This window comes from Leptonychotes weddellii, chromosome 5 (assembly GCF_054177405.1).
Source record: "Leptonychotes weddellii isolate Sample4059 chromosome 5, ASM5417740v2, whole genome shotgun sequence".
Classification (NCBI taxonomy): Eukaryota; Metazoa; Chordata; class Mammalia; order Carnivora; family Phocidae; genus Leptonychotes; species Leptonychotes weddellii.
The window spans coordinates 50,447,176-50,466,675 of record NC_138373.1 but is presented as its reverse complement, the minus strand read 5'-3'; the positions used below and the strand labels follow the sequence as shown (position 1 = coordinate 50,466,675).

Here is a 19,500-nt window from a genome sequence, read left to right as displayed (position 1 = left end):
CTAGACTATAAAACAAATGATAACAAACTTAAAACCATACAAAATATGTTCTTTGACCACAAGAGAACTAAACTACAAATTAGTAACAAAATGATTGCAGGAAAATTCCCAAATGTTTAGAGATTACACACAAATCTAAATAATTCTTACATCAAATGAAATCAAAGAAACATAATTTCACCTAACTAAATGAAAGCACACTATCAAGTATTCTGTATAAGAACGTTCATAGTGGTTCTCTTCATAATAGCTAAATGGAATCCTACAATATTTATCCTTTTGATAGTGTTTTATAATATTAAGTAATGCAAATGTTCCTCAACAGATAAATGGATAAAAAAATTGTAATATATTCATACAATGGACTGTCCCTTGGAAATAAATAGAAGTAGTGATATACATAAAAACTTGGACTTAGCTCCAAAACATATTCTACACTAGATACAAGATTACATACTATACAAATTCATTTTATGAAATTTTAGGAAAGGAAAGTTTAATCTATAATGACATAAAGCAGATCAGTAATTGCTTAGGACAGCAGGAACTTTAGGAAGTGATTAAATGCTCTCTTTCGTGACTGAAGTAATGCTTATAGTATATATGTCAATCGCATCAAATCATCAAACTGTATACTTACAAGGAATGCATTTTATTGTGAATAAGTCATTTATTAGTAAAACATTTTTTAATACCAGGCCATATATGTGGTAAACCTGTATTTCATGGGGATGCTATATAATTAGCAGTAATAGTAATAGCAAGTAACTACAACCTATGGAACATCTATGTGTTCAGGATCTCAAAATTTTACATAAGGAACTCATTCAATTTTCAAAACATTCACAGTAAACTGGAGTCTTATAGTTGTTCAATTCCTTGTCCATGATACCTAAGCAGATAGTAAGTGGTACAAACAAGATTCCAACCCAGGTGTGGCTGAGTCTAAATACTCTATCTTCTGACCACAGAACTGTCTTACAATGAACTTCGATGATGGAAGGTGGGAGCTATTCATAGAACTCAAAGGATGATGGCCTCAAAATATTAATTCATTAGATTGAAATGGCGTTTGTTTTACTTAATATTATAAAACATTATCAGAAGGATAAATATTGTATGATTCCATTTATATGAGGTCCCTAAAACAGGCAAATTCATGGAATTTGGCCTTGACAAGTAAAACTCACCAGTGGCAAGGAAGAGGGGGAAACGAGAAGTTATTATTTAATGCACACAGAGTTTCTGTTTGGGATGATGAGCGAGTTTTGGAAATAGATAGTGAAAACATACACTAAAGAAAAACCCTTATCAAGGGATTTAACGACAATGGGCCCTGAAGAAATTGGCCAGTAAGAATAATTACCCTAAAAAATGTTGGGGTGCCTGGGTGGCTCAGTCGTTAAGCATCTGCCTTCGGCTAAGGTCATGATCCCAGGGTCCTGGGATCGAGCCCCACATCGGGGTTCCTGCTCAGCGGGAAGCCTGCTTCTCCCTCTCTCGCTCCCCCTGCTTGTGTTCCCTCTCTCGCTGTGTCCCTCTCTGTCAAATAAATAAAATCTTTAAAAAATAAATAAATAAATAATGTCTTTAAGAACTGGAATACAATTACTAAACACTGTGATAGGGGCACCTGGGTGGCTCAGTCGTTAAACGTCTGCCTTCGGCTCAGGTCATGATACCAGGGTCCTGGGATCAAGCCCCATGTCGGGATCCCTGCTCCACGGGAAGCTTGCTTCTCCCTCTCCCACTCCCCCTGCTTGTGTTCCCTCTCTTGCTGTGTCTCTGTCAACTACATAAAATCTTTAAAAATAAAAAAAAATTTAAAAGCCCACTGTGATAAATTTTTAAAAGTCATTTTTAATAGGGAAAAATTAAAATAAAAAAGGATTTCTGTTTCTAAGAATGTTTCACTGACTGCTGGAAGCTTTACTCCTAAAAAGCACGGAGAAAAGAGAAAAAAATTTTAATTATATTTATTGAATACCTATTGTAATATGTCAAACATTCATCTCTTATGATTCTGAAGTTCTTTTTCTCTTGATTTTCTATGACCTTAATACTACCTGAGGGGCACCTGGATAGCTCAGTCGGTTAAGTATCTGACTCTTGATCTCAGCTCAGGTCTTGATCTCCACGTCATGAGTTCAAGCCCCACACTGGGCTCCACACTGGGTATGGAGCCTACTTAAAAGAAAAAAAAGTTATCTGACAGCAACATTATTAATCTAAAGAATTAATATACTGTAGCACTATTATTTAAATTTTGCCTTTTTTTTTTTTTAAGATTTTATTTATTTATTTGAGAGAGAGAGCACAAGCAGGCAGAGAGGCAGAGGCAGAGAGAGAAGCAGGCTTTCTGCTGAGCAGGGAGCCCGATGTGGGGCTCGATCCCAGGACCCTGAGATCATGACCTGAGCCGAAGGCAGACGCTTAACTGACTGAGCCACCCAGGTGCCCCTAAATTTTGCCTTTTTCATAGTAGGACTTGTTTTAGGAGCCAGAATCTGTGACCCCATGCTAATTTCTGCAGTTGTGAAAATCATGCCGACATATAAAAACACAAAATTATAATTTCAAGCACCAGTAAAGGCGAAATATAAAAGGGATTATCTGAATGCTAAAATTAAAACCATTAAAAAATAATGATCCAAAGATGATTCAGCTCAGAAAATGAACTTATTAGAAAATAATCCTCTATACTTGCTTAAATTAAATTTCTGATATATTGTTTATAAACCACTTTCATTTTTTTAAAGAAAGCACTCTAAATTCTGATGACTTTTGGAAAGGGAAGTAGGAAAGGGCTTTGAAATTCAACCCTTACTTTTTATTTTATATATTTGTATATTGTTTGAATGTTTTACCACAGCCAATTTCAAAAACCAAAGCAAAAGTATCTCTGGCACCAAAACAATCTTGGCTATTGCACCATAAAAAGGATAATGTCATAAAAAGCCAATTAGAATGCTTATAAGTACTGAGGAATATAGTGAGTAAAACACAAAAGTGAAAGTGAAATAATATATACACATTTGATTATTAAATCTTACAATTTAATGAAAGATTATGGCTAAAATACTGTTTTTAAAAAGGCTTAAGAGTTATTTTTTAATATAAACCTATGGCTTTCAATATAAAAGTAAACACAAAAATATTCATGTAAATAGAATATATTCATATATGTATATGCATGTACTATGTTTACTAGCTTTGGTACTAGTGAGCTCACCTGGTACCCATACCTTGGCTTCCTTTTTTTTTTTATAAGTGAATTTAAAATAAGTATACTATGGCTATTATCCTCTCAATGAAAAAACACAAGTGGACTATAGAGACTGTATAATTTATCAACTATACAAGTACCTTTTTGAGAGTGAAAGGGATGCTAACTGGGCAAAGTTCAGGAACAGTAGGCATAAAGTGAGATTATCCAAGACAAACTACATGTATAGTCACATCTGAGACATGTAGTTCAGAAAAAAGGTGAGAAAAAAAGAGGCAGCACAGAATTTTCCAACTATATAAAAGTAGAGCATTCCTGTAAAGACTTGTATAAGCCTAAACGGCCTAAAGGGAAGAAGCAATTACAATTTATAAGGAAAATGTTTTTAGCATTCTCAGACCCCAAACATAACCTCTCTTAGGCTTTTCTGATACCTTAGGACACATCTTGCTAATGGATGCACAGAGTAAGTCAAGATAAAGCAGACGCTCACAGACACAGTTCAAAGCTATGGTGGCTTGATGCAGAGATGCCGAGTGTAGTTCCCCACGGGGAGCTGGGCGACGCTACTCTTGCTGCCCCAGGTGTGGGCTACCTCTAAAACAGCTCAAAGAAAAACTGAAACCATTTTCACTTCTGGCCTTTTTTTGTAAAAGTGAAGATTCCCTTCAAATTTCTTTTAGTTAGGGTAAACAGGTACTAGTGTAGGTCCTTCAGTAAGAGTGAAGTGGCGTAACACAAACCTTCCAGAAGCAGAGGATACCTGTACTTTCATGTGGCTGTGGCTTCTAAAGACTTTTTCTCAAATCACAGACCAACCAGAAAACAGACTTTTCGGAACGTACACAGCTGCCTTGGCATATATCAGTTCTGATGAACTAAAGCATCAAAGTCAATTTCATTATTCACAAGTATTATTCCAATCCACCTCAACAAACTACTGTGGGCTTCAGCAGAGCTTTAAGAGGGGCCTCTTTTCTATCGAATCCTCTCTACTCTGTCTCCCATCATACCACTCTCAGTCATTTGGTTTCCATGTGAAGTTACAACTACTAAAATTAAGCTACCTCATGCTCAAAAGTAAATGAAAATTAAGGCGTGAACCCTCCTTAATCTTCAGACACAATTATCACAGAGTCATGCTACTGTGCTTTCTTTTGCAATTCAGACTTTTCTAGGTTCCCACAGAAAACAGAATGCAGAACGTGAAGCTCTTAAGACAATTCTGGAAAGGATATATTCTTTAAATGAATTTCATCAACAATCACTCCTTTGTTCGAACAATGATTTAATAAAACTTTTCATTCTTGCTCATTCATCTTATTGGAAAAGTACCCAGAAAGCAAGAACCCTCTACATAGAGGGCCATGTGTTTATATCAGTGCTAAAGGATACCGACCCTTATGATTAATCCAGTTTGGTTACCAAAACTGTCACACTGAATCACCATCTCCATGTAAATTACAATGGCACTGTGAAAAAAATATTCACCAAGTAGCAAGTAACTCTGCTGATAACGCTTTCATTAACTAATGTTATGCCGTCATTTTCACTTTGGCTTTTATGAATTTTCATAAGCTACATTTTACCACATCATGTATATAAAACAAAACCATGAAAGGTCACGATGAAACTAAGTCTTTATAACTACCCAACAGTTTTTACATGTTAGCTATTCTTATTTACAAATATCTACAAATGGGTAGAACTCTCTCAACACAGAATAACAATTTTCTATGCAAAAAGTCATAAATAAATGTCAGATGAAAGTAGTAAAGGACCCTTACATCACATTTTGCCATTCAAGTTCTTTTTTTTTTTTTTTTAAAGATTTTATTTATTTATTTGAGAGAGAGAGAACACCTGAGAGGGGATAGGGTCAGAGGACGAAGCAGACTCCCTGCCGAGCAGGAAGTCCAATGTGGGACTCGATCCCGGGACTCCAGGATCATGACCTGAGCCGAAGGCAGTCGCTTCACCAACTGAGCCACCCAGGCGCCCCGCCATTCAAGTTCTTAATGACTGTGTATCTCAAGTATCAAAAATGGAATTTACTATTTTGTTTACTAAAATTCACGGTTTTGTTCTCATGATATATTCATTGTTTTGTTATCTAGGTCAAAGTTCTCATTCAATACTTACAGAGCAGGCCTCTGTGGCAAATTATATATTCCAAAGATAACCACAATAACAACTCCCTTTTTTTTCCCTAAAGATTTTATTTGACAGAGAGAGAGAGATCACAAGTAGACAGACAGGCAGGTAGAGGGAGAAGGAGAAGCAGGCTCCCCACTGAGCACAGAGCCCGATGCGGGGCTCGATCCCAAGACGCCGGGATCATGACCCAAGCCAAAGGCAGACACTTAACCGACTGAGCCACCCAGGCGCCCCTAACTCCCTTTCCACATGCTCTTCTATGAAGTGACCTTGCCACTTCCCATCAAGAGGTGAAGTTTAATAACCCTCCTCTTAAATGTGGGCTGACCCCAGTGACTTGCTTGACCCACAGAATGTAGTACAAGTGATATTCTGAGATGTATAGTTCATAAAAAGCTATATAGAATACACCTATATCTCTTAGAACATCTGCTCTTAGGATGCTCCCTCTGGGATCCCAGCCACCATTCTGTAAGAAACTCAAGCCACACGTATAGGCCTTGGCAAATGTTTCAATTGATAGCTCCAGCTGAGATCCCAGTTGACTGCCAGATATTAACTGCCAGCCATATTGAGCACCCATCCCAATCAGGCCTTCAGATATTCCAGTCCCAGTCATTAGGTGACTGCAAGTTCATGAGAGACCTAAAGCAAGAAGTGCCCAGCTGTTAACCCACAGAACAGTGAAGATAATAATAAATGCTCTTTTAAGCCACTAAGTCTTAGGGTGGTTTGTTATGTAGCAATAGATAACTAGAATCACCTCTAACAAAGTTTGCTGACAGTTGTTAGCTTTAAATACTATTAACTTGTATTATTTAGAATTGTTTGGGTTTTCTTCTCATTTTTTTAAAATAAAATTTTAATAAAATTGCCTTAACTGTTTATCTCCCCATCTTGAGGGTTCCTGAAGATAGGATCCAGGGCTACATTGCTCATCCTTGGCTCCCTACTCCCTAGCCACGGCACATAATTATGTTCTTAAGTGATATTTGAGGAAACAAAGATAGGAATTATTTAGCTCCTACTGCTGCTCACCAGTGACTGAAGATAAAACATTTTCATTCTGAATGTTGCCTACAATAATGCCTTCAACATGGTTGATGCTCAGTAAAAAGTCACTAAGCTAAATATGGAAAACACTACTTTTCACTGCTGTACAATACTTAGTATTTAGAATAATTGAATAATCCTCCTTACAAAGCTCTATTACTGACTCCTGTATGTCTTCCACTGAGTTAGTTTTCTATGAGAAAAATGTACATGCTTTCAAAAAATCTTGTCTTAGAATTATAATAGGATCACAATAAGGGAAAATGCAGATTAAGTAATGCTGGGAGGAGCATGGGATGTGAGGTTAGAGATTGATGGTAATAAACATAAATGAAGTATTTTGTAAAAATACATGCTAAAGATAAAATCTGCATGTGCATTAGAAGTCCACCAATGATTCTCATCACCCACCTCTGTAAAGGGTAGTCTCTCTAAAAACCTTCTCAAAATTCCATTTTGGTATTTTAAAAATTTTTGTAAGACATACCTTCTCTTTTCTTTATCTTGAGATGGGAAAACAAAAAGACTGGGGTCAGGGATAGGGATAAGAACAGGGAAAGGGAAATTATTTTTCATCTTTCCCAGTTTTCCAACCCCAGAATAACTTTGTTGCTCTTAACTTACCATGTGAGAAATGAGCAGAGCACAAATCTCACCACTGTAAAATGTAAGGGAATAGTACCATTTCCTGGGGTGTGTTTCCAAAGTCAGGGCATAGGCAAAAATTGCAGTTAATTTCTCTTGATTAGGGAGTTACCTATGAGAAAACACACTCTGCCATCTCTCAAATATGCTCAACATAGGCAACTTTTCCTCAATTATTAGAGCAAAAATGTTACTTTCAGCACCCATTGAATAAAGTGGCTTTCATACAGGGTCATGTTGTTTTAAAAAAAATGCATATACTGAGCAAGAATCACACTCGATGCAGTGAGATATTCATACTCTAAGAGAAATGAAAACTGTAATGGTGAGATGGCACATATGAGCTCACTAAATGGACAATAGGGACAAGTCTATAGGAAAAATACAATTTGAGGGGGCTACAAAGAACACAGTTAAATTCAGTTAAGATAAACATGCATATGATGCAGCTCAAATCTGTAGTCAGAAGATCATGGAAAAGCAAACCTAATTTTGTATTCCTGCAACTCTCTTTTCAAAGAACAATGAAATTTCAAATCTCTTTAAATAGCCTCAAGTAAATCTCCAAAACTGTTACATTATTCATAAGTGTCTACCTACTTACGAGTATGTTGCTGTACAGTTATGACAGATAAATAGCACAACGTTAGTCTCTAGTCACCAGCTAGTGGGACTCCCTGAAAAGGTCCTTCCATTAATACATACGGAAAAAGCCAAAAACATGTAATGATTCTGTTGGATAAAGGAGTCAAGATTTGTGACAACTTGTGCTTTATAAAATTTTGTTAAAAACCCTCATTTCAAATATGTCCCACTCCTCTACTTCTCATTTGAAAAGTATTTTTGTATCATAAAAATATTAAGTTAAACTGTGATAAGGTTTTATATCCTTAAGGAAATTACTACCACTAAAAAGACAGTAAATTTGAATTCTAACTACTGCACCTATTAATCAATCAATGATCTTAGATCAATTAACTTTTCAAAATGAGGATACCACCTTCTTCATCATCCCCTCATGGAATCTGACAAAAAAAAATAATAGGACATTTTCTTCAAAATATTGCAAATATAAAAGAAAAACAGAAAAAAAATAGTAATAATAAGGTTAAAACACAGTTAATGAATGTGCTTGCATAGTTAACTCTAATCACCTATGAAATAAGAATGAAAAAGGACAAAGACACTAGCAGTAGGCTTCTAAGTAGAAGCACTATTACGTGTTCAGAACAGAAAAATTCTTTGTAGTGTAAGACTATCTGGAGTATCACATTCCTGGGCCCCACCTAACCAGTGTCAGTACTTACACCCATATTTTGACAACCAAAGCCATCCCTAATATATCAGTATCACCCAGGCTGAGAACCACTACTAGACAAAAGCAGCACTATAATATAGCAGAAAAAGTAGAAAAGATTTGAAGCTTGACAGACAGACCTCATCTTGAAAGGGGATTCTAAAGCTTCCTAATCAGTATGTTATTCCAATACTTCCTTTAAGAATTGTGCCAGGGATACAGAAAACTTCAACAACATTAGTTCTAGTTTGTTCTTCTATCAAATTACTTTTACAACTTTAACTTTCAAATAATCTTAAAGTGATTTTTAAATTGTCATTTTGCATGCTATAAAAAGTGCTTTACTACAACTTACCATTCAGGGATTTATGTGGTGCGGTGGAAGGCTAAATGTACACAGTCTTAGTACGGGGGTAGTACCTAGCAGGCACACACTGAAAGATACGGGAATTCAAATCTTTGCTGAAGTAATTTATTTTTAAATTAATAGATAATAAAAACCTTCCTTGAATACTGAGAAGAGTCTAGTGTCGAGGATGCCTTTCAAAAGCATAAAAGCATTACACGAACTGTAAGAGAACTCTAATATAAAATATGAAAGCAATCAGAACCTATACGGACAGGAGTCAAAAGAGAGCCCCAACCACTCCTTCCTAGGCCTGCAAGGTTCCATCTGCAAAGGTCAGGAGGAAGTCTTAGGCACCCAACTTTCTCTACTATCCAATAATTGAGAATTTGAGAACACATGCCTGTTTATACCAGTCCCTATGAGAAGCTGCAGACTACCCATCATTAAATAGCTCTACATATGCAGTACTTTCCACCTTCTGAAACCTCTCCACTGTGTCCTCTAGAATTCACAGTCCACCATCAACAAAAGCCCCAATCCTCAGTCCTCTGGCTCTACAGAAATCTGGCTCTCCAGGGAAGATACTACTCCCACTATATAGGGAGGTACAAGACATGGGTCTTCTTTGCCCCCTTTACTACTTCCAAATCATTCTTCCTCCCTCTTTCCTAAAACAGTCCAATTCTCATCAGGCCAGACTATCTTCTTACTGCATTTATTTAAAGAACCTCAAGTGGAGAAGGAAGGGAAAAATTAAGGGGGGGAAATCAGAGGGGGAGACAAACCCATGAAAGACTATGGACTCCGAGAAACAAACTGAGGGTTTTAGAGGGGAGGGGGGTTGGGGGATGGGTTAGCCCAGTGACAGGTATTAAGGCACATACTGCATGGAGCACTGGGTGTTATATGCAAACAATGAATCATGGAACACTACATTAAACTAATGATGTACTGTATGGTGACTAACATAAAAAAAAAAAAAAAAAAAACAAATTTTTTTTGTTTTCAAGTGGGGCGCCTGGGTAGCTCAGTCGGTTAAGTGTCCAACTCTTGATTTTGGCTCAGGTCATGATCCCCAGGTTGTGGAATCAAGCACCATGTTGGGCTCTGTGCGAGGTATGGAGCCTACTTCAGATTATCTCTCTCCCTCTCCCTCTGCCCCTCCCTCTCTCTCTAAAAAACAAAACAAAACAACAACAACAACAAAAAGAAACACCTCAATTACTGCTTCATCCCTCAGTGATTTTAACTCCTGGCTCACTGCCACTCTCTCCAACATTATTCCTGTCTTAATTCTCAGAGATGTTAATTCATCTACGTAAGTGATGTTCCCAACATCTTGACTTTTCAACTTCTATCCCACTTTATTAACTGCCACGATCACATCGTAGACCATGCCATTACCAGTAAGTGAAAACCCTCTATAATATCAATTTCAAGCATTCCAACTATCACTTCTATTTTTCTAACTCACTCACTCTCTTATATCCAACTCTGTGCTCATTTAAGGCAACTCACCTCTGTTCCAGCTACTCTGTATCTTTGAAGTTCCTAGCACCAAGCATTTTCTCTCTTGCAGGATTCATGTAAATGTTATTTCCTCTGCCCGGGACCTGCTTTCAGCTCTTAGATTCTTCTCAACTTTAAAATCGTAAATGTTATCCCTTCAAACTAGTCCTTCCCTGAAAAATCTAAGTAGGTCTTCTCCTTTTATTCTCCACTAAAGCACTCTGATCACTATCTTCTTAGCTTGTTATCTACCTGTTTATTTCTACTTTCTACTAACTGTCACCACCGCTGATCACAAAGGCTTTGTTGTTTTATTTACCACTGCATACACAAAGCATGATACCCAGGCAGTACTCATTGTTTTGTCAAATAAAAGAAAAAATGACTGATGCAGAGAAAATGAAACTAAAAATAACTCCACAATGTAAAGTAAAATAGACATGGAAATCAAGACCACACTTTACAAAAAAACCCTTTAATTTTACTCCTGTTGGGATTTCCCCTAATTTAAATTATACTTAATCCTAAATATGAATTAGATTCCATTTGTAAACTGGAAAAACCTTCAGTACCTAGAGCTGCTGTGATAATTATATATATGTTTCTAAGGAACTTAAACAAGACCTGGCAAATAATAAGCCATCAATAAATGTTGGCTATTATTTTTAAAAGAGCACTTGATTTTGAAAATTAAGGCCTATAAGCTGAAGCTACAATTATAATAGAATATAATATATATAGGAAGAGATGTGTTTCTCTACCTGATTGAAGATGGCTGGGTCAGAGACTACTTTTTCCTTTAAAAAAAAATCTGGAAATATTCTATCAAACTCCAGTTGAAAAACAAATAGTCACAGCCCAGGTCCAAGACAAGACAGACAAAATGAAAAGCAATTTTAGCAAACTCTTTTCCAAAGGTTTATATTTGTATTTTTCACAAAATATCAGTAATAATTGTCATTATCCTTCTAGTTCTACAGGAATAAATCAAAGATTTACCGCCTAAATAGATCCCTTAACCACGTAAAGGAAAAAGTTATATCATGTTTTCCACATTCAGTCAACTATATCTCTGACCAAAGCTAAGCAAAGACAGTTCAGATATAAAATAATAGCACAAATTAATCCAGATGTCAATTAGAGAAAAATTTTAACTTGGTATTGTGGATAATCAACACCTACCCTCACATTTATTTTTCACATGAGAATATAAACGAATCAATTAAAACAAACAAAAGCTATTCATTATGTGAAGACATGTTAAAGAAAAATGCTACCATCATTCTCAAAGTTCTCTTGATTCTAAACAAACAGACCTTTCAGTCCATCATATGACCTCATTGGCTAGGCATTTTTCAGTACTTACTCATACACTGGAATTGCACACTAAAAGTCATGTGAATAAAAAAAAATAAAAGTCATGTGAATATCCTAGGAAGTCAGAAGAAATTTTCAAAATGTTCTTTAAAGTTTCAAGTCCAGCATATTCAAACATTTCAGGCTTAAAAAAAAACCTCTAACCTACAGGAAGTAAACAGTAACCACATCTACTAGGTTTCCTGAGACTGATATAATTATTTGTAATTATTAATTAAATGATTTTAGTTAATAATTATTATTTAAGTGTGGTAATATTCTACATGCCACTAATCAAAAACTCATGTTAAACTACAAAATGATTTCTAAGTTTGTCAATTTAACAACCAATGCACGGCTAACAGACATCAAAAGAAATATATTCCTAAGGCTATCAGGATATATTAATGAATTAACTAATTACAAATGTGGAATCGTGTATATAATATGCTTATTATGTATGAATGGAAAATATATTCGTATTTCTATAAAGAAACAATGGAAAGATACAAAAGGAACAAAAGCAGTTATCTATAGAGAATGGGGGGAGAAAAACAGGGATAGGAGTTAGACTTGTCCACGTTCATCTTTTCAAGCTGTTTTCATTTTTGAGCCATGTAAATATAAATCTATTTTTAAATCAAAAAAGTACGTATTTTATATAAGCGTATTTCTTGAAATCAACAAATATAAATACACTCACAAATATGTATGTATGGTTTAAAGAACAGAACAATAAAACTTTTAAAAGACAAAGAATTAGGGGCGCCTGGGTGGCTCAGTAGTTAGGCGTCTGCCTTTGGCTCAGGTCATGATCCTGGGGTCCTGGGATCGAGCCCCACATCAGGCTCCCTGCTCCACGGAAAGCCTGCTTTTCCCTCTCCCACTCCCTCTGCTTGTGTTCCCTCTCTCGCTGTCTCTCTCTCCATCAACTAAATAAATAAAACATTTAAAAAAAAAAAAGAATTAAAGGAACGTTTTTCAAAACACTGGAAGCCATGTTTATGGGTCACAGTTCTGAGTAAATAAAATTTCACAATAATGGCTCTTTTTCTTCCCTTCAAAACTTGCGAATATTTTCCAGACTACAACAACTCTAAAATAGATGATACTTACAAAAAAAAAAAAAAAGAAGAAAAAGCCAAAAGGATCTAGGGGGGCAGGGGGGAAAAGACTTGATATAAATTATTTTATTTATGCACTAAATAATTCCACAATATACTGATGGTGACAAATCATTTTGATAAAAATACCAAAGCTTATAGAAAAAGAAAAGCTTTTCCTAAAGTTCCCTCCACAATCCCCAAATCCACCTTCTTAAACAGATCTGTACATTTTATAAAATTAGATTAAAACCAAACGGCAATGCTTTTTTAAAAAATCTAGACTGTTGCCTAGTACACGAATAACTGTATGAAATACATTCCAATCCATAACTTCCCTCTACTTCAACCTACCCTACTTAAATCTGTTTTAGGAAAATACACATCACATGGGTACGGCTTCAGGAACACCCCTATTACACCAATGACATTTCTCAATCTTCTCTAAAGCACACCAGATACCTAGACTACCTCGCAGACAACCTACAGTAATGTTCAATATTCTTATGCTACCATCAGCAACCCATAACTAAACATATGTATGTAGGTTCCTAGATAACATAAACCAAATCTCCACAAGTTCTCCATATATACTAATTACAAAATGACTTTAAAAATTAAAAACAAACGGTAAGTGGTTACCAGGTGCTGGCGGGGGGGAGTGGGTGGGGGTGAGTTGTTATCTAGGAAGCAGAGTTTTAGTTAGGGATGATGAAAAGTACTGGAAATGGATAGTGGTGATAATCCCACAACAATGTGAACGTACTGAATGTCACAAACATGTCACAAAATGTTTAAAGTCATAAATTTTATGTTATACATATTTTACCACAATAAAAACTAAGCCAACAAAAGAAATATTATGAACACCACCATAAGTATCCCACAGTTTACTGCTCACCTGAAAAGCACCTTCATAATTTTCTACTACTAAGCTGATCTGAGAATATCTAACAATTGTGTAACACTTATCCTTAAGCATGTAGGTACAACACAAGGCCCACAATAGTTTTAAGGGCCCACAAAAATGTTTAATTTATTTTATTTTTTTCCAAAGCAAAGTTTATTAAGCGATAGTAAAGTGATAGTACAAAGCTCCCAAAGAGGAAGGGGAACCGAGAGGGTTGCCCATTTTAACTTATTTTAAAAGAAAAAGAAAAGAGAGAAAAAATGAACTTTTGGGGCAAAGAAAATGTTTGGATGTATAATAATATAGTTGTCTTTGTAACAATGCAGTCGTAAAATAGTTTTATTAATTTTCATGGAGAAAGGGACCCATGAACGTAAAAGTGCCGAAGGCCCATGGAAGTGAACACAGCCCTAATGGTTTCCATTTCCTATTATGAAATTATCAAGATACAACAAGAAAGTGAAAACACAACTGGATATGTATATAAAACATTATTCTTAAAGAGAAATCACAAACCAAATTATTATAAAAAGTATCTACAAAATGAATACCAAATTTATCTTTACCAATGTAAAGATGAAAAGAAAACTGACAGGGTGAAGAGAGGCAGGACTTTGTAACTGGAATGCTAGATAAAAGTTTTATCTCCAAAATATACTAGGATGGAATTAGGTTGATACCTAATCCTTAACAGACAAATTGTCACAAAATTGAACTTCAATCAAAAAGAGGTTAAGTTGCACGCATTTAACCATGTGCCTGATACTACTATAAACACTTTATATATGTTAATTAATCTCACACTGACAATAAGTCCCCTGTGAAGAAGACACTATTTTTATTCCTACATAGCAAATGAGGAAGATATGATACTTACCCAGTGTGACACAGCAAAGTGGTCAGAGCTAGGATGTGAACCCAGGCAGTCTCACCCCAAAGTCCATACTCTCAACCACTAAGCTATCTGCTTCTTTCCTCTGCACAACAAATATTAATGGACCTTTTCATTCTATAAATCTAAGTCTATCAGATAGACATAAACTACCATAACACAAAACAAAACACAAACAAAAATGATTTTGATAGAGTGCTTTGAGGATTCACAGGACCATAATATGATTTGCTGTAAAGGGGATAAAGAAAGCTTTGTGGAAAAAATGATATGTATATTGGGCCTGGAAAGATATGAGACACAGAAACAGAAAATGGGAGAATAAAATATTTCACACTAAAGGAATACAAGGACCAAAAGCATTAAACTAAGGTAGAAAAGCACTGGCAACTGAAAAGCTTGAGTTGAAAAAAATGGTACTTAAGAGTAAATGGAAAATAAATGAGTCAGATGTCTAAAGGGAGGTCAGACAACTCACCGCAGAAAGTAGGGGAGTAACATGGTCAGAGTTGTTATAGGGAAACTAGATATAAGAAGTGGACAGAAAAGAAATGGAAAGAAATGTCCGAAGGTTAATTCACTAGTCCAGGCATGGTAAGGAATGTCTCAAGTAAAGTGGGACCAACAGAAATAGAGAAAAAGGAATAGAGATACAGCAGAGAGAAGCTCCTCAAATTCCAATTAAATTAAGGAACTAACAGGGTCAGAAAGAAAAAGACTCAGTACACTAAAATATAACGACAGCAAAGGGGATGGGTGAGGCCACATGTGGAGGCCATATTTTGGGGAACCTGACAAGGGCCGCATGTAACAGGCCGAAAAGGGCTTGATTGAAGGGGTAGAAAGACCTTGAAGACAAACTGCCCTCGCCTGGTTTGGCCAGGTTCAAGAAGTTAACTGAGAAAACTTTATAATATCAACACTCTGTGAGATATTTTGGAGGCAAATTGACAGAATTTAGCAACAGTATTAATGTGGTGGTGACTGAGGTTTTAAGTGCAAATGAAATAATCTTGTCATTAACAGAGACAGGAAACAAAAGAGGGAAAGCAGGTTTAAAGCAAAAAGAGACATGACTTCGGGTTTCTACATGGTGAGATCAAAGCTTATACAGTATGATGTCCAGAAATAATGATGTGTCCACAAGTCTAATGATACGGTGAGAAAAATCAGAGTTGAAAATACAGATGTCACCCATATAAAGATATGTAGAAGTTGTAAGATTTAAAAAAAAAAAAAAAAGTACTAGAAAAGAAAAAAGTATTAGGGGAAAAAAAATAGACCAAAGAAAGTTTAAGGAACTGCCTATATTTAGGAGGGGAGAAAGGAGAGCCAAAGAAAGCATCATCAGAGGGTTAAGATTAGCACCACAAGAATCAAGTATAGGGGTGCCTGACTGACTTGGCTGGTGACGCATGCAACTCTTGATTATGAGTTTAAGCCCCATGTTGGGAGCCCCATGTTGGATGTAGAAGTTGCTTAAAAATAAAATCTTAAAAAAAAAAAAAAAAGAGGGGCGCCTGGGTGGCTCAGTTGGTTAAGCGACTGCCTTCGGTTCAGGTCATGATCCTGGAGTCCTGGGATCGAGTCCCACATCGGGCTCCCTGCTCAGCAGGGAGTCTGCTTCTCCCTCTGACCCTCCTCCCTCTCATGCTCTCTGTCTCTCATTCTCTCTCTCTCGCAAATAAATAAAATCTTAAAAAAAAAAAAAAGAATTAAATATAAAACAGCAGTGTTCTCTAACATTTTTCACAGGAAAAGTACATTAATAAGACAATATTTTTGTGGCATAAAGGGGTAAATGAGGCTAATAACCAGATGTTATTAGCCTAGGAATTAAGGAAATTATTAATCTGTATACCAGTTAATCTACTTGCTGTATTGAAAGCTCTGTATTAACAAAAAGGCTTTATGCCAAAAAGTTTAAGATTATACTGTCCTAAACTCTCTTTCTATAGTCACTGATTAGTTAGGTGGAATACTGCAGATACGACAATGAAGAAAAGAACTGAAAAATAACCGTGAAACTTGAGAAACCAATTGAGAAATCACTAATGGTTTTAAAAGTCAGTGGAAAAAGCTAGACTTCAGGAAGCAACTATGGACAAGGTTTTAATTAAAATATCAACATTGTTACCAGTCATGTTATCCTAATTGGTTATAGAGAGTAACTTAAAGGGGATGATTCTTCAAATCTTGCTAGCAAAAATATTCCCTTTTTAAACTAAATTGTAATTGTAATATGTTTTACCTTCTAACTCTCATTTTATTCATGTTAATAAATAGAATAAATAAAGCTCCTCTGAAACTTTTAACACTTACCCAGTTCGAGATTGACCGACTTTATCACAAATATCCAAAATGAGGCCCCAATCCTCAGCAGTATTCATCTCACTCGTTGCTTTCTCTGTGTATTATGAAAAGAAATTGCAGAAACATTATTTTTAAAAAGCACATTCAAATGACCACATTGTGATAAGAAATCAAAATAGCTGCCAGCAGCCTGTTTAATGAGATAGTCAAGTACATCTGCAATGATGTAATGAGCACTGGGTGTTATATGCAACTGATGAATCACTAAATCCTATCCCTGAAACTAATAGTACAGTATATGTTAACTAAATTGAATTTAAATAAAAAAATTTTTAAAAATAAAAAACAAAAAAATATTTTAAAAAGAAAAAAAATAATAAGCCATTGATGGGACACCTGGGTGGCTCAGTTGGTTAAGCATCTGACTCTTGATTTCAGCTCAGGTCTTGATCTCAGGGTCCTAAGACTGAGTCCCATGTCTGACTCTGCACTCAGTGCAGAGTCTGCTTGTCCCTCTCCCTCTGCTCCTCCCCTTGCCCCCGCGTGCATGCTCTCTCAAATAAATAAATAAATAAAATCTTAAAAAAGAAAGAGAAGTAGGCCATTGATACTTACTTATTTAAAAAAAAAAAAAAAAAAAAAACCCTACATACAGGTCTATTCCCTTCCCCATGAAGAAAGACTAAAATAAAGAAATACTTTCATTATCAAATAATTCTTAGGTTTACTTGCCAATGAAGCAACATGACAAGGCACAAATCTCTAACAGAAAGTTTCAGGCAATTAAACTAATTATATGATTTTGTTGATTTTCATGTCTGACATGGGGAAGAAGGAAAATGAACAAAAGAAACCAAGCTCTGAGTACTTTCCATTAAATGAAAACTTAACAAATTAAGAACATCAACAGAGGTATCACAGATGAAGCCCAATCATCTCATTAAGCTCCCTCCCTTAATTAAAAGATTTTTTAAGGCAAACACAGAAGGATAAGGAAAACATGAGAAGCAGTAACAGCAACAATATCTCAAAACTATGTAACAATATACTTAGAAGACCCAAAAAAGATGCATCATATACCGGCAGTAACAAAAAGGCTTAAGAACCAGCCTGTTTTACACCACTGAATTCTCAGAAAAGTCAAGTACTGGTAGCAGAAGGAAATGCCTGCAGCTGACAGCAGAGAAGAAAGAGGACTTAGAATGGATTAATGCTGCTCGAAGTGTGTAGGTAGGTACCTACTTTGCCTATCTTACTCAAAGAGCAACCACCTCTCCCCAACCCACCTGAGCAAATGTGTGAAGATTTGCTTTCTGGAGATAAAGCAAAGTTTTTCTAGACAAGGAAAGACACAAAGCATAGTTGAGACAGAAGCACCAAAAATAAGGAATTACTTCCAGTTTCCAGTACAGCATTTAAGGAACTTGGAAGTTACCACTCCATCCAACAAGTAAAAAGCTGAGTAAAGTGAAAAATAAACAACTCTTCTGAGATCCCTCAAAAGTGAGGTCACAGGCCAAATGCTGTCCCCTAATTTAGAGACACAGACAGATGGATACACAGAATACAATTTAACAGAGCAGAAACCCATAAGCAAAAATATCACCAAGAACCAGTACCACAGATCTAACCTGTAACAGACAAACTGCTGGAGGCTAAGTGTACACAATTCTGAGAGCTAAAATCCAAAACGGCCCAGACATAGGGGATTTCCCACATTTTTGTAAATTTTATTTTCATGAGCTTTCCCAGGATATCAAGGTAAATATCCGAGAAAATTTTCTATTTTTCAGCAAGGGGAAGAGGACAATAACTATTGTGAGATACACCAGAGCATTCTTTTTTTTTTTTTTTTTAAAGATTTTTATTTATTTATTTGACAGAGAGAGAGATAGCGAGAGCAGGAACACAAGCAGGGGGAGTGGGAGAGGGAGAAGCAGGCTTCCCGCCGAGCAAGGAGCCCGATGTGGGACTCGATCCCAGGACCCTGGGATCATGACCTGAGCCGAAGGCAGATGCCCAACGACTGAGCCACCCAGGCGCCCGCATTCTCTTCTTAACAAGGCCACTTGTTAATTCTTTTAACCAGCACCTAACCACCTAGGGTGTTACCAGAGATTAACCCACCTCGCGTAAGGGAAATTCCCAACTCCAGCCTGCTCCAGCCTCCCATGTGGAAGAAGGGGAATACCCAAATTCAGCCCATCTAGCCATCTTTTCCCACCTAAGAGGGGGAAAAACTGAGAAGCAGGTGAGAAATTCACACCCTAGGGGCAGAGGCTCACTTTAAAAACTGAGACCTAATCACCAGACTATAGAACACTTCTTACCTAACGCCTTACTATTATGTCATTCATTAAAGGACAGTGTTCCTTTTTTTTTTTTTTTAAGGATGGTGTTTCTTTTATCTACTACATCATGTCTAGCTTTCAGCAAGCCACACTATAAGGCAAAAAAACACAGTTTGAAGAATAAGCATGAGAAACAGATTCACACATGACAGGAATGCTGGAGTTATACCAGGAATTTTAAAAGCTATAATTACTATGCTAAGAGCTTTAATGGAAATAGGAGACAACATGCAAGAACAGATAAACAAAATAAGCACAGAAATGGAAATTCTGAAAAAGAATCAAAAAGAAATACTAGAAATCAAAAACAGTATAACAAAAATGAATGCCTGTGGTGCA

At 36.2% G+C, this 19,500-nt stretch overlaps 1 protein-coding gene across 1 annotated transcript in view; it reads right to left on the bottom strand.

Annotated features, from left to right (window-relative positions):
* The window catches only part of STAM (signal transducing adaptor molecule), an 80,377-nt gene that overhangs the window by 42,640 nt on the left and 18,237 nt on the right, over nucleotides 1–19,500 (bottom strand). Inside the window, exon 2 of the mRNA XM_081820689.1 lies at nucleotides 16,820–16,904. Within this exon, the coding sequence (XP_081676815.1) occupies nucleotides 16,820–16,904 (85 nt within the window). The remainder of the gene's footprint in view (nucleotides 1–16,819; nucleotides 16,905–19,500) is intronic.